This window comes from Anabas testudineus, chromosome 9 (assembly GCF_900324465.2).
Source record: "Anabas testudineus chromosome 9, fAnaTes1.2, whole genome shotgun sequence".
Taxonomy (NCBI): domain Eukaryota; kingdom Metazoa; phylum Chordata; class Actinopteri; order Anabantiformes; family Anabantidae; genus Anabas; species Anabas testudineus.
The window spans coordinates 12,095,076-12,110,075 of record NC_046618.1 but is presented as its reverse complement, the minus strand read 5'-3'; the positions used below and the strand labels follow the sequence as shown (position 1 = coordinate 12,110,075).

Sequence of the window (15,000 nt, the reverse complement as noted above, 5' to 3'; positions counted from 1 at the left end):
ATGTGTTGCGTTCAAAACATGAGACACATCAGGTCAAATTTCTGAGTTCATGTCAACAGTAAGGAAGAAAAAATATTATGCTTCTTCACAGAATATATTACACCCAGGTGCTGAGAAACCACATATTTCTGTAAATGAGTTAAAGAAAAATGTCCAAAAAGTGTTGAAACAAATTGACAAAGGCTGATTTTGATTATTCTGCATGAGCATCAGTAATGCTTTCAAGGTGGTGCAACAAATCCTGTCCAGAAGATGGCGACTGTGTCATTGTTGATGGCAAAGAAGAGGTACATTTATTTAGATTGTAATGTTTCACATTATATTGAAATATGGTGACAGTTTCCACACTTTAAGAATATAAGCGAGAACATGTGAGGAGAAAATCACTGTCTGTGTGAAACTATGACCAAGAGGACGTTGGGGTTCATTTCATTCGAGTCTTGAGGCCGTGTGTGTCCAGTTGTGCCTGAAGATCTGAGCTGTCAGGTAGATCGAGTGGTGAAAGAATGGAGAGGTAACACAAGATGACAGACTGAGAGAAGCACAGCTCCACAAAGGTCCTTTCAGTTAATTTTGTGGATGAACACATAAAGATATGATTCTTAATCCTAGTCCTAAACCCTCAATTCTACAATATAACCATGTGGAGACCAGTAATCTTACAGTTGAAAGTGATAATGCCAGCCAAAGCAACAATTACTAGACTATATTGATGTGACAGGGGGTATACCCCTTTTTTTTAAAACATTCATTTAATACAGCAGATTACGTGTTTTATCTGTGTCTTCTTCCTGCAGCAATTTTATTGTAATGAAATTTCTGGTTCATCATAAACATCCTTCCAACCCTGGATTCCCTCTCTAGGATGACTCACTCCTTGCAGTTGCTTTAGATAATATGAGGTAATGGCCTTGTTATTTGTGTGTGCATTAGTTGTTTACTTAACGTGTTATGCTGGCACAAACAGTATTTATTTACAGCCAAGAAGAAAATGTATATTACGCATGACTATTTGAAGTGATGCTCTGACATGGCAGCAGGGGACAAGAAGATCTGAAAAATCCCCAGTCATTTCTCTGAATCACAGTCAGATGCAACTTAAATGTTGAATGAGGCTCTAGTTAAAAGTTAAAAAAAAAAAACTTTCCTATACTCAGGAAAGTAGAGATGAAAACATAAAAGAAAATCAGTTGCCACCAGTATGCAGAGAAAATATGGATAGAAATACAGTAAAAATGTTTCTATGTCTGTTTACATGTCCATGTGTGATTAGAGTCGACGTGCGGTAACAGACACCAGGGCATTTGATGGAGGCTCCTGTCAGTCCGATGTGCTTCTGCCCATGTGTGCCAATTCAGATTGACAGGACTGACTGTTAGAAAAGGCCAGTACTATGTGGTTTGTTGTTCTGCTGTTGTGCTTTTGGCCCCTGGGGACCACCACATCTGAGCAACCACGACCATACTTAGGAACTATTTCACTGTTCACATCATTACACGCACATTAGTTCATGCAACTGTCAAAATAAATCAAGCCCTCAACTATTATGGGTTTCACATGCACAAATACAGTCAGTTCAGAAAGTATCTACACTCCTTCGCTCTTTGCACATGTCACCGTGTTGTCATTTTATTTTGAAATGAGTTTTATTTGAGTTCCTGTCACCATACTCTCCATTCTTGTATCCAGCAGAACAAGCGTTCTTCTGCATGGAGGTGACTATGGACCAACAGACATCAAATGATATATTTACTACAGGAAAATGTTCCCCACGTTACTGCTTATCTAATTGCTCTATCATCCTGTAGACAAAACATTTTGAAAGCCTTGTCTTGACACTGTGCTACTGGAACACACTGTAACAGGGTTGACAGGATCTACCTTTCAAACAGAAGCTTGGGTTTGGGCCTGTGCTTTTGCTTATGCGATGTGGATATGTGCTGTATTTTTTTTTCTATTTTATGTTTCAAGAAATGAGTTAAAGCTTTAAGTGACAATTTTACAATGGCGCTGGATGTCTATTGTCATATCCATTTCCCAAAGTAACTTCGTTTGATGCACTCTCTCTGCTCGCAGACCTGAGTGACTGATGCTCTCTGAACATCAGCTAGCAGCCTTTTCAAACTGCTCCATACTAAAAGCAGTGGATTTGATTATAAAGTATTTTATTAGGTTTTCCTAATGAGTCCAGTTAAGCCGCTGTGGTTCTGTTCAGCTGTCTTCACCAAACTGTATTACTGTAACATAGGATCAGGAAGTAAAGATGGCTGAACGTGCTATTTATAGGACGTCTCTAACAAACGTTTGGACATCCAAATGGACTGTCTGCTCACTGGGTCTTGAACTTTTACAAAAATTCCCTTTTCCCAGTTCTAACCCACCTACTTACTGCATTTACATTGGTTTATTAATTTTTATTTGTTCATTACTTTTGTGTGTGTGGTTTGTTGTGAAACACTTTATGATGTATAATGTACAATAAACCTGACTAACATGGAAGGTGAACAATTGGAAATAAATGTAAAATGTAGCCTATATGTAAATATTTAGACTAATAATAATCAATCATAACAAAGTATTTCACATTCTTAGTGTGAATATGAAGTAAAATATATGTGGTATATGTGAAGTAAAAAAAAAAACATAAATTCACAGTGATGGAAAACTTCAAAGGTTGGTTTATTACCAATGGATCCATTTTATTGATCAAAACAGCTGGGCGTATAAATCAGCTTAAGCATTGTAGTTGACAGAGTGTTAAAATCTGCAGTATTTAAAAGTCCGTGAGTCCATCAAAGGCTTTAGTAGGATATTGATCACTGTTTTTCATGTATTGATCATAAAACATCAGCTGGACATCTCACATTGCTGTTATAGAATCACTTTAATGGTCAAACTGTGATTTAAAAACTCACAACAAGGTCAGCTGTTGTTTAACTGGAAAACGTTCCTCTGTTCAAACCAAACTACAAAAGTACAGAGATCAGGTTATTGATCAGCTATAGTCGAAGAATCAGCTTCAGCTTTTCAGCTGTGAGAAATCAGAGCCCCCTCACTAACAGGTGTCTGCAGCTCCACCACCAACTCCTCCCACTCCACCCTGTCATCACTTTAGGAGAAGCAGTCGTCTCCCTGTGGAGCTGCTCCTCTGACTGACTTTTCACAGTCCGGTGCCCCGACAGGACTCAGCAGTCATGGCCGGCAGTCTGACCCACCACGGCTCACCGAACAACGTGGTCCCGGTGCCGGTCATCACACAGACGGACTCCAGGGACAAATGGAGCAAGAAGATGGACTTTCTCTTGTCTGTCATTGGTTTTGCGGTGGACCTGGGAAATGTCTGGAGATTTCCGTACATATGTTATCAAAACGGCGGCGGTAAGTGTTTTAATGGTGTTTTGTTTTTTATTCCACATGTTAGGATCTGTGTGACACTTCTGCTGCAAACAGTTTTAAATCTCACAAGTTCTGTTTATTGAAGTGATTTTAAATTACGGAGAAAACAGGGAAGCAGAAACTGTCCATGGTGCTGAAGTGAGCATCTGTCAGCTTGTAAAAAGTTTGTGGTCCTCACTTTTCTTATGATGCGTTTTTAAAATCAACACATTTGACAACAAAGAAACTCGACACAACTTCTCTATTCTAGTAAATATCCACACTTTAAAAATCAGCACAGATTTGTTTTTATCTTATATTTATATATATATCTTTTGGGGGAATAGGTTGAGGTTTGATCATCAGCAGCTGAAGGTCTTTGCATTACATCAGCCAGTCGTGCTGGAGGGCGAGGCGAGTGTGTTTGTGTGATATTCAACAAGTGCTGCATTCATTCAATTAATAAATGAAAAGGCCCTATTGATCAGGAAGATTTAAAAAACGAATAAACCTATGTAAATATTATTTAATTAATTTATGTAATGAAAATTGTGGAATCTATTTTTATATTTATATTAAAAGTTACTGTTTTTATACAGATTCAAACCGTGTAACGTTTCCTTTCTTCAGGTTATGAATGTTTTCAGTTTGTAATTACTGTGTGACAGTATTAATGACCATGAAGCAAAGGTTTCATTTTATTATAATTATTTGGACTAAATGATAAAACGAATATGACACTAAGAATCGTGTTGTACATAGTTTATCTTAATAATCTCTTTGTCCTTGACTGTTGCTTTCTTGCCACTTGTTGTTGAATGATGATATCGTCATTAAGAGATGAAGAAAAGCTGATTTGTTCAGTGTTTTATCTGAAGGGTAAAGAAAGTTTTTTTCTTATTAAGTATCATAAAAACAGATGTACTCTATTTATAATGGAAGTGTGTGTGAAAATACAGATACTTGGACAGCTGTATATGTATATGTATATGTATATGTATATGTATATGTATATGTATAAATTAAAAGCATGTGTTGTCTCGTAAGGGGCATGAATATGAATGTAAAAATCGAACCAACTAATGAGCAGTAACCTCATGGATCTCTGTGCAGGTGCTTTCCTTATTCCCTACATTTTGATGGCCATCTTTGGTGGTGTGCCGCTCTTTTACATGGAGCTGGCACTGGGACAGTTCCACAGAACTGGAGCCATATCCATATGGAAACACATCTGTCCCATTTTCAAAGGTAAGGCTGTGCACCTCACTTCTCAGCTGCAGATGTTCAAATCTAGAAATTCAGTTACTCATACTGATTAAAAAATGAACTAGATACAGTGACTTGTACTTCTTAAATCTTCTGTCCCTATTTCACGCAAAAGCAATATGATTACTGTAAATGTATTTTCAAAGAAAACCATTTCACGTTTATCTGTTTCAGGTATAGGATATGCCATTTGTATCATCGCTCTCTATGTCTCCTTCTACTACAACACCATCATCGCCTGGGCCCTCTTCTACTTCTACTCCTCCTTCTCCACCATTTTGCCTTGGACAAACTGCGACAATGTGTGGAATACCCCCGACTGCACCAACTACTTTGGCGTGGACAACGTCACCTGGACAAACTCCTCCAGGTCTCCAGCAGAGGAATTTTACACGTAAGTGCATGTAAGTGTGAGTAACAGCAGCCACGTATATAAAGAGTTTTACAGTAATAGTCTACAGTCACATTGTCGGCGTAAGATTCTGTAAATTCCTGAACTGAAGATATAGTGATTCATATGTTTTCATAACAGGAGGAATGTTCTCGAAATCCACAAGTCCTCAGGATTGAGAAACGTCGGTGGAGTTCGTTGGCAGCTGATGCTCTGCCTTTTTCTTATTTTCACTATTGTGTACTTCAGCCTCTGGAAGGGCGTGAAGACTTCAGGGAAGGTAACACTTTGCTTTTGCTTTACCACTGTGACAATGTAGAAGAATGCTGAGTATCTTCAATCACATCTGATTTAACATTTTCTTCCACATCAGGTAGTGTGGGTGACTGCCACCTTACCCTACATTGTGCTTTTCATCCTCCTAATTCGTGGAGCCACTCTGCCAGGAGCCTGGAGAGGTGTGGTGTTTTACTTGAAGCCGCAGTGGGAGAAGCTGCTGGAGACCAGTGTGAGTTGGACAAAGTTGACTGGTTAGAAAATTAACCTAAAAAGACAAACACAGTAGTGACATCCTTGAAAATCTTATGTTAAAAATAGAATTTAAGCGATCTGAAACATTTAAGGCAATTCCACATGTGCAGAGTGGTGGTAGGTTGGTCAGATTACCTTCATTAATCTGTACCTATATTTTCTTTAGATCTATGAAACATGCTTATCCTTTTTTCCAGCATGCTTTTCCTGTTTGCTAAACATGTGTGAGCGCTTTAGTTGGAAGAGAATATGGATGAGATGAAATGAGATGCATAAATAAGCCACAGAGCAGAATAATAAGATGCATAATTGGTTTAGTTTTTCTGCCCATTAACAAAGGCCTCCCTTTCTGTCTCACTCACCAGTATCCAACGCTGCCCTCCTCTTTTTAATGCCGAATACGTGCTTATCTTCAGATCTCCCTGTGTACAGCTGTGTGGCTCCTAGATTTTTATCCAATTGACACAGCACAAAAAATTATACTGAGGGTTGTGAACACAGACAAGAAAAATATATTTTGGTTATGTTCACAGAGTTATAATGATGTATTTCTGTGCTGGTATAAACCCATGAGAGTCTATGCTAATTAGTTGGAGTCTGACATAGCTCCAGGTGTTAAATCTGTCTCTCTTTGTTTCTAGGTGTGGGTGGATGCTGCTGCTCAGATATTCTTCTCTCTGGGGCCGGGGTTCGGGGTCCTCTTGGCTCTTTCTAGCTACAACCCTTTCACAAATAACTGCTACCGGTAAGACCTGAGCTGTCCACCAGCCTACAGTACGACACATAGACATTAATGTTTGTGGCTTATATGTGACAGGTAAGTACCAATGAACCTTTCTACACTCTGTGAACTTGGCATTACAGGAAAACAGGATAGGAGGAGTTGACTTCGATAACTTTGTTTCACAGTGAGCAATTGAAACTCTGAGGACTTGGATTGTAAATGTGTTAAGTGACCTGTTGTGCATGAGTCGATGATATCAGAGGGAGTGGTGAATATTACATGGTGGCTATAAATGCCAAGCTGTATACAGCAGATATTAAATGCTACATTCCCAGTATGACTAATAGAGTGTGTGGAGTGGTTTGTGATGAACCAGCTGCACAACATACACAAATCATCAATGAAAATTAAAAACGATATGTAAAATACGTGCTGTTTTATTGGCTTTTAATTTGTTTATTAACAGTTTTACATTTTACAAACACATAGTAAATGTATTTTGCCACAGTATGTTCTTTTTTATAACAATAGACTGAACCATATTTCTTAATACACGACAATCTGAAGGAATATGAACGAAAGAAATGACTGTATTTGATGGATGCTTAGTGAGATGGTACACTGCCTGTCCAAAAAAAAAAAGTCATACACACTAATATTTTGTTGGACCGCTTTTAGCTTTGATTACAGCAGTTATTTGCCGTGGCGTCGTTTCAATAAGCTTCTGCAGTGTCATAACACTTATTCTCGTCCAGAGATGCATTCATTTTTCACCAAGGTCTTGTATTGATGATGGGAGAGTCGGACTGCTGCTCCAAGTCTTCTCCAGCACATCCCGAGTTTGGACTCTGTGGTGGACAATCCATGTGTGAAAATGATGTGTCATGCTTCCTGAACCACTCTTTCACAATTTGAGACAGATGAATCCTGGTATTGTCATTTTGGAATATGCATGTGCCATCAGGGAAGAAAAAAAATCTATTGATTGCAATGCCAGGTGAAAAAATAATCATCCATGCAGTAATTATCCAATAGGAGGCTTTTACCTATTTGTTTAGTTAAATCCAGGTGGTGACTTTTTTTGGACGGGCAGTGTATTATTGCAGAGATGTGTATGATTGATAGGCAGGAGTATCATCAGTAACGTCAGAAAGCTCAAGAAAATATTTAAATGAATCATTAAACAAAGCCCAGAAAGGTCAGTAAAGTATTAACAGGCGTTCACAGTACACAGCAGTACACTTGAATACCACAGTACCACTGAGAGAAGTGAAAAATTCATTTAAAGAATTATATGAATCCAAACTATCTGAGTAATATTTATCTTGTACATTCAATTTCTTTCGGAACAGTGACGCCATCGTTACGAGTTTGGTGAACTGTCTGACCAGCTTTGTGTCAGGGTTCGTAATCTTCACGGTGCTCGGCTACATGGCAGAGATGAGGAAGGTGGAGGTTGAGGATGTAGCCAAGGATAAAGGTCAGTGGGAAAAAAATGATGAATACAAAAAACCTCAACACTTATTAGTTAAATCTCACCCCGATCTTACGTGTATGTTGTTTTTCTACTTTCAGGACCAAGTTTACTCTTCATCACGTACCCAGAGGCCATAGCAAACATGATGGGCTCCACCTTTTTTGCGATCATCTTTTTTGTGATGATGATAACGCTGGGACTGGACAGCACGGTAAAAATCAAACTAATCGGAATGATTTCAGTACTTGACAACCTCTGAATTACACGTAATCAAACACATTTAAACTGGACCCTTAAACATTAAATGTAATACTCCTTCAGATTAATTTCTTCATTGACACATATGTGGACCTACAAGTAGTTCTGGGGTGAGGTTATTGTAACTAAAATGTGCTATTGAGACAAAAAGTCTTCTTCTTCTTCTTCTTCTTCTTGTCTTTCTTTCAGCTGTTCCCTTCGCCACAGTGAATCATCTGCCTCCATTTAACCCTGTCCTCTGCATCTTCTCCTCTCACACCCACTAACTTCATGTCCTCTCTCACTACATCCATAAATCTCCTCTTTGGTCTTCCTCTAGACCTCCTGCCTAGCAGCTCCAACTTTAGCATCCGTTTATCGACATGTTCACAATCTCTCCTCTGAACACCTCAATATGGCCTCTCTGACTTTATCTCCAAAACATCTGACGTGGTCTGTCCCTCTGATGTACTCACTCCTGATCCTCTCCACCCTCATCACTCCCAAAGAGAACCTCAACATCTTAAGCTCTGCTACCTCCAGCTCTGCCTCCTGTCTTTTCTTCAGTGTCACTGTCTCTAAGTTGTACAGCATCGCTGGTCTCACCACCATCTTGAACACTTTTGATTTTATTCCAGCTGATACTCTTTAATCACACAACATTTTCTCCACCCGTTTCATTCCTACTGTATATAGGCTGCACAGTTTAACTTGACTGTGTCTGTGTGTGTCAGTTTGGTGGGCTGGAGGCGATCATCACTGCTGTGTTGGATGAATACCCAGATCACTTCTCTCACAGACGGGAACTTTTTGTCCTCTGCTTGGTACTTGTCTGCTTTTTGGGCTCTCTAAGCACCCTTACAAATGTAAGTCTGTCTCCCATCACATTTTAACAGAACAAAACCCCTCATTAGTTCCAGCAGTTATCTTTTCATGTTGGTGTATGTACTTCTAGTAGATACAAGGTTGTGAATTCAAAACAGAGATCTGTAGCATGTTACTGAAACAGATGTTAAAAGCCAGTATAAAATGTTATTGACAGGGTGGTGCATATGTGGTGAAGCTGCTGGAAGAATTTGGTGTTGGATGCTCCATTATTGCTGTGGGTTTCCTCGAGGCCATTGCAGTGTCATGGTTCTATGGTAAACCAGAGATTGTTATTGATTTATTAGTGTTCAGTTTCTTTTCTCTGTAATGAAAATAGATTTGTCTTTAGAATTAAATATAATCTTAGCATGAGAATGACTTTGTCTCGTGTTACTTTTGCTGGTTGCAGGCATCACAAGATTTAGCAATGATGTGCAGGCCATGCTGGGGAAAGCTCCAGGTTTGTTCTGGAAGGTGTGCTGGGTCGCCATCAGTCCAGCGTTTCTGGCAGTAAGAGATGAGATATTTTGACTTACTATCAAAGCCTCTACTACATGAAATGTCATCCTCAAATACTTTTATACAGCCTGTATATTGCAAAACACTTGGGAAAATGTCAAGTTCCCTCCTCTACATATGGTCTTATATCCCGATTTGCATCCATCTCCCAGGTCATCTTTCTGTTGACATTTTGCATTATTACACTGTTTTGACTTCTTTTAAATAGACTTTATAATGTGTGGAAGTATGACAGATCTATAGCTCTCCCCTGAATGTCATGTATCAACTCTTTTTAGTACATCATACTGAGCTCCATGCTGAAAGCACCGCCCCTCACACTGTTTGATTACAAGTACCCAGACTGGAGCATCACTGTGGGATACATCATTGGCTTCTCATCCTTCATGTGGATTCCCATCTACATGGTCTACAAGCTTGTGTGGACCCCAGGATCTCTCAAACAGGTCTGTGGATGCAGGGAGGGAGTAAATAATATGCTGATGACATGAAAATTCTCACACATTCAGTTTTAAATTAACGTCTGCGTTTCCTCCACTGTTTGCCAAAGAGACTGGCGGTGTGTCTGAGACCAGAGAGGACCATACCAGACATCCACGCTGACAACCTCAACATGGCTGCTGTGCCATAGGAACAAAACACACCTTAACACATGAAAAACACACTTGTAGTCTCCCATTCAAACCATGTTTTTAAGTCATTTGTTACCAAATCTAAACAGCATCTGACATCACGACTGTTACCTGCTTATGATTTCAGACAACCTTCACTGCACATGTGTGCACAGACATCCACAAATGCTGCTAAATTTGTAATTCAAAGAAGAACTGAGATAGCAATAGTCACATTTTAGCTTTGTGGTCTGTGTGATGCAGAGCTACCCCATCATAGTTTGTAGCTTATACTTCACATGCTGCCATTTTCAAGTGGTGCATTCTTGTGATCATAGAGTCAGTCTGTGTGTCTTCTCTTAATCAGCTGTGTTTATGTCATGAGATCATGCCAAGGAAAATAAAAACATCTACTTCTATTTGAAACATTCAGCACATTATTTCTATATCTTCTGTACATTGGGGAAGACGTACATCAGCGTCTGCTCAGTCACAGCAACAAGTTAATGCAACTATGAAGTTTTTACCACTAAACTAATAAAGGGAGCCGTGTTTTGGATGTAATGTTATTTTAAAAAATTTAAATTAATTTTTTTTTTTTTTTTTTGCTGGACAGCCCAGATTTACATGAGCAAAATTAAGGTACTTTCTTTATTTTTGGCAATGTTGTATCCTATTTTATATTTGTAGAGTAGATTGGTAGTAGAGTGCTTCTATAGGATTTCTTGCCAGCTGCTGGATCTACTTGCTAAAATGTTTCAGGCACTCAGACAAGAATCACAATTAAATTAAAAACTTCTCATTCTAATTAAGGTGTATTAATGTATTTCACATAGGAAGTAGATGCTTTGTACTTTATTGCGATATGTAACAAGCAATTTAAACTATGTGCGACTGTATGTGTATTACTGCAGTTTTTCATATTAAAAATGAACTTTTCTGTGTTCATCTGGTGGCTTCATTTGTCTCTATACTGTGTGTATTGTCTTAATTTACCCAAATATTAAACTGTTTGTACCACAGTTGTACAGTAATAATATTGTTGCTCTCCAGACTTTTCAATCTCTAACTATAGACTGCTCAAATGTTTTATTGCAGTATGATATGTATTGGTCACATGTTTAAGTGCTTTACCCTTTATTTATACCGAAGAGCAAAGTGATTTTTGTTGTTAGCATGATTTGTTAAGACAGATGTACATACATTAATTATAGGATAAATTACATCTTTTGTCTTTCTTGTCGTCTTTGTTTCAATATAAACATGCATACAGTATTTTAGGCAGTTAAATTATAATAGCTAGGCTTTTTTAAAGCAACAATTTTCTCTGACCTCTAGGTGTAGGAGGCCACATAAGGGATTTGTTCATGAAAATCTCCATATGGTGATCATCTTTGTGACGCCTGCTGGCTGTTGCAGCTCACTTCTATTAGATATTCTAATTAACAGGCTAATTTGCAATATCCAGAATCCATCAACATACAAGGGGAAAAGAGCAACCTCTGCCTTCAAATGTTCCCTAGACGCTTACACATACACACACGCACAAGCACTCACTTCAATAATGGGAAGCATGAACATATACAAGAGTGGAAAGTGGTTTGGAACATATGATTCCCCACTGAGGTGCTGCTTGATGGACATGCAGATCAAAGACCTTTTGTGTCATCGACTGCTATTGAAGTAGAGAACAGGCAAACACAGGAGACACATAAAAGAGACACTGCTAAATAGACGCATTCTCCTCTATCTGCCATGAGCGGCTTCACAAACAGTATAATAAGGAAAAGGAAAAATGCTTTTAACATGTTACAGTTTTGCTCATATGTCATCAATAAGTCATGTAACTATCCAAATTCCACTGACACTAGAAAACCTTTTATCCATAAAAGTCTCCATTTGTAGTTTGTCACCTGTAGGTTTTCATTGCTAATGTGTTACAATACTAATAGGGGCCATTAGTAAACAAATCCACTATTTTGACTTCCTTGTCCTTGTCGCATTAACATTCTGTCTTCTGTTGAAATATATAAAAAGGAAAAATGTGGAATGTGTGTTGTTAATCCTAAGACATAATAAATCTGTCACCTGTCAGACTTTTATGTTATTTCTTCCTGTAATATCTCTGGGTTGTTATTGTGAAGTATACTGTTGATCGGTTAATACCACTCATTTATGGGAAAATTGGATTTTTACTGATGTCAGCAATTTGCATTAATGTTGTTATTATTATAAACGCTTTGTCATTTGGTTTTCCAGGAAATGTACAAAGTTTCATGGGAATATTTCAGCCTGAGCCAAAGTGATAAACTTTAGGGATTTGCTGATATTACCAGAGTCATGCTGACTGACTGACCTAGTCACAGAATCATGCTCACAGTAAGCTCACTCCAAATTAATCCCATTAAGTCCATCAGTGTTCATTCTTATTTACTCAAGTTGTTATGTAAAGATCTATTAAAGTTAATTAATTAAAGCCCTTCAGATATCCTTTTAAAACACGACCTTTAAGTTCATGCTGTAATGAAATGTTTTCTTGTTGGGGTGAATTTATCCAGCAAGCCTCCACTTTTCATTTCAGGCCACCGTGAGCGACATTTCCTGACACTCATTAGGCTTCTCCGGCATATAATTAAGATCTATACTAAGTGTTTGTAATGGTGTGAACTCTGGTGTTTTATAGAGAATCAAGGTAAAGGCTGTATGTATCAGTCATGCATGGTAATTATATAACCTTTAGGAGCGTGACCTTTATATCTCTTCTTTATTCCTCTTTGACATTTGACAGAAACAGAAAATGTGATAAAGGCCTCACACTTGTTGGATGGTTACCAAAAGGAGAAGAGACTGTCCAGCCTTTATAAAGGCTGGAAAAACCTGAGACTTGCAGCACTTTGGAGGCCTGTGAAGAAATCCATGCAGTTATATAATAATAGACAAGTTAGAGCTGAGATGATTAATCTGTTAATAATATATAAAAAAAAAAGTGTTATCTGGTCTTATTATACAATTAATGAACCGACATAAAAATGATCAGCAACAACTGTGACTATCTCATATACTATACAAGAACAAATCTCAGATAAGTTCACTGGTTCATATACAGAAAAAACTTTCACCACCTGGATTTAACTAAGCAAATAGGTGAGAGCCTCCTATAGGATAATTACTACACAGATGATTATGTTTCAGCTGGAAACAAGTTATTTAACCCTTACGGATGCAGTGAGTAGTTTCTTAACAACCATGTCTGAAGACACATCCTGTGGAAAAAAAGTTCCAGGGTCAAATTATTGTCATGAATAAAGCAAAGAAAACATCTAAAGAGGCAGATGAAACTACTAAAACTGGGTTAAGAACTGTCTAATGCAAGGTCATGTGGTCTGATGAGTACAGATTTATCCTGTTCCAGCGTGACGGGAGCATCAGGGTAAGAAGAGAGGAGGGTGAAGTGATGCACCCATCATGTCTAGTGTCTACTGTACAAGCCTGTGGGGGCAGTGCTATGATCTGGGGTTGCTGCAATTGGTCAGGTCAAAGTTGAGCAACGTTAGGGTTTGTGACTTTTTATGTGGACGAGCGGCGTTTATTCTAAAATTTAAAAAGGCTATTTGCAAATTTTAGCAGTCCAACATCATTGACAAAACTGCAACCAACATTTAAAAAAAACAAATATCCACCAGCATTTGTAATTACCACCTGCTCCTTTAATTTGTTCTTGCCTAAATGAGTGGACTTCCACTCAGAGAAGTACACTTATTTAGAAAACAAATCAAACAAGGAGTAGCAAGTTACACACTTCTATCCAGGGAATCATTGATTCCTAAGATAAAGTAGTGAATGTTAAATTATTAAGCCTCAGAGTAAATGGCAATTAATCTTCTGTCATCTAATCTAGAGTCGAGCCACAAACCCAGCGGCCTTAGGACCCAGATCCTGCAGCGGAAGAAGAAGCGCCTCACTCCCCTCATCACCACCACCAGCCTCCAGCCTCCATCGCTGCTAAGATGCTGCCTCTCATCTCACAAGCTGTGATCGTGTGTTTTAGTGTTTTAGTAAGGGGCCAAGCCGAGGACTCCAAACTGACTGAGAGAGCGTATGTGGTTTTACAGAAGCAGAATTTAGGTGAGACCCGATGTGGAAACGAAAAATGCAGTGATGGTGACACAATAACAGGTTTCAGAGACGTCGTTTAAATCTTATTCTATATTGGCAGCGATTTAAAAACAGGACAGTTAAATCCAGTAAATCCAGTAAATCCATCCCCTTCAACAGCCTGTGTCTTTGTTGTTATAGGCTGTGATCAGCTTGTCTTTTTGTCCCCACAGTCACGCTGGGGAGTGTCCTCGCTGTCCTGCTGGTCCTGATGATTATCATGGCTGTCTGCGTGTACAAACCGCTGAACCGCCGGTGAAACCTGGAGGAGAGAAGGACCCAAATGTGCAGTCACAGTTGTAAAAGTGAGTCCAGCACTGAACCAAGGCGCTCATCGCCTCCGGACGGGACCGGGGGGACCTGCAGCTACCTGCCTACAAGCTTCAATGAAACACCCAGACTGCACCATCAGCTGTTAGGTGGCGTTTCATCCTCTGTCATGAAATCAGATCCATCACATAAGAATGACACCTGCTCTGCTGTAGTTTAATTTGAACTGTTCTCTAAACCAACAGACACTGGATTGACACCCAGTAACATGAGTCACTGTAAACTAAGCCTTTATGTCACATTGTTTTATTTATTTGTGTTTCATATCTAAACATAATAAATGCTGCATCTTGTTTCACTAAATGTTTGCTTTAAGGCTTAAATCTAGTGTTAGTGCTGATTACTCCACATTAAAATTAAATGGTAAACCAAACCTGTTTCTCCTACATGTGTGAATGTGTGAATCTATGTTTAATTATAATTAATTTAATTAATAATTCAATATAAACAAAAAGGTGTAACTATGTGTATTTTATTTGTAAGGCTAAAAGCTAGACAGTGCTTTCAACTGAAACCG

The 15,000-nt window shown here is 38.6% G+C and overlaps 1 protein-coding gene across 1 annotated transcript; it reads left to right on the top strand.

Moving 5' to 3' along the window:
* The first annotated feature begins 3,176 nt into the window (after positions 1-3,176).
* Positions 3,177-10,018, top strand: slc6a4b (solute carrier family 6 member 4b). Its single transcript, XM_026343865.1, has 13 exons — positions 3,177-3,378; positions 4,489-4,623; positions 4,816-5,035; positions 5,174-5,312; positions 5,406-5,540; positions 6,205-6,308; positions 7,640-7,767; positions 7,863-7,975; positions 8,736-8,867; positions 9,044-9,143; positions 9,278-9,378; positions 9,666-9,833; positions 9,938-10,018. The coding sequence occupies exons 1-13, from the start codon at positions 3,195-3,197 to the stop codon at positions 10,016-10,018; spliced, it is 1,740 nt and encodes a 579-aa protein (XP_026199650.1). The 5' UTR covers positions 3,177-3,194.
* The last annotated feature ends 4,982 nt before the right edge of the window (positions 10,019-15,000 follow it).

Excerpts from the sequence above, each read along its gene's own strand:
- slc6a4b (XM_026343865.1), top strand. The coding sequence starts at position 3,195 with ATGGCCGGCAGTCTGACCCACCACGGCTCACCGAACAACGTGGTCCCG. Across the intron at positions 5,036-5,173 it reads CCAGCAGAGGAATTTTACAC|GAGGAATGTTCTCGAAATCC; the intron begins GTAAGTGCATGT and ends TTTTCATAACAG. Across the intron at positions 9,834-9,937 it reads CCCCAGGATCTCTCAAACAG|AGACTGGCGGTGTGTCTGAG; the intron begins GTCTGTGGATGC and ends TGTTTGCCAAAG.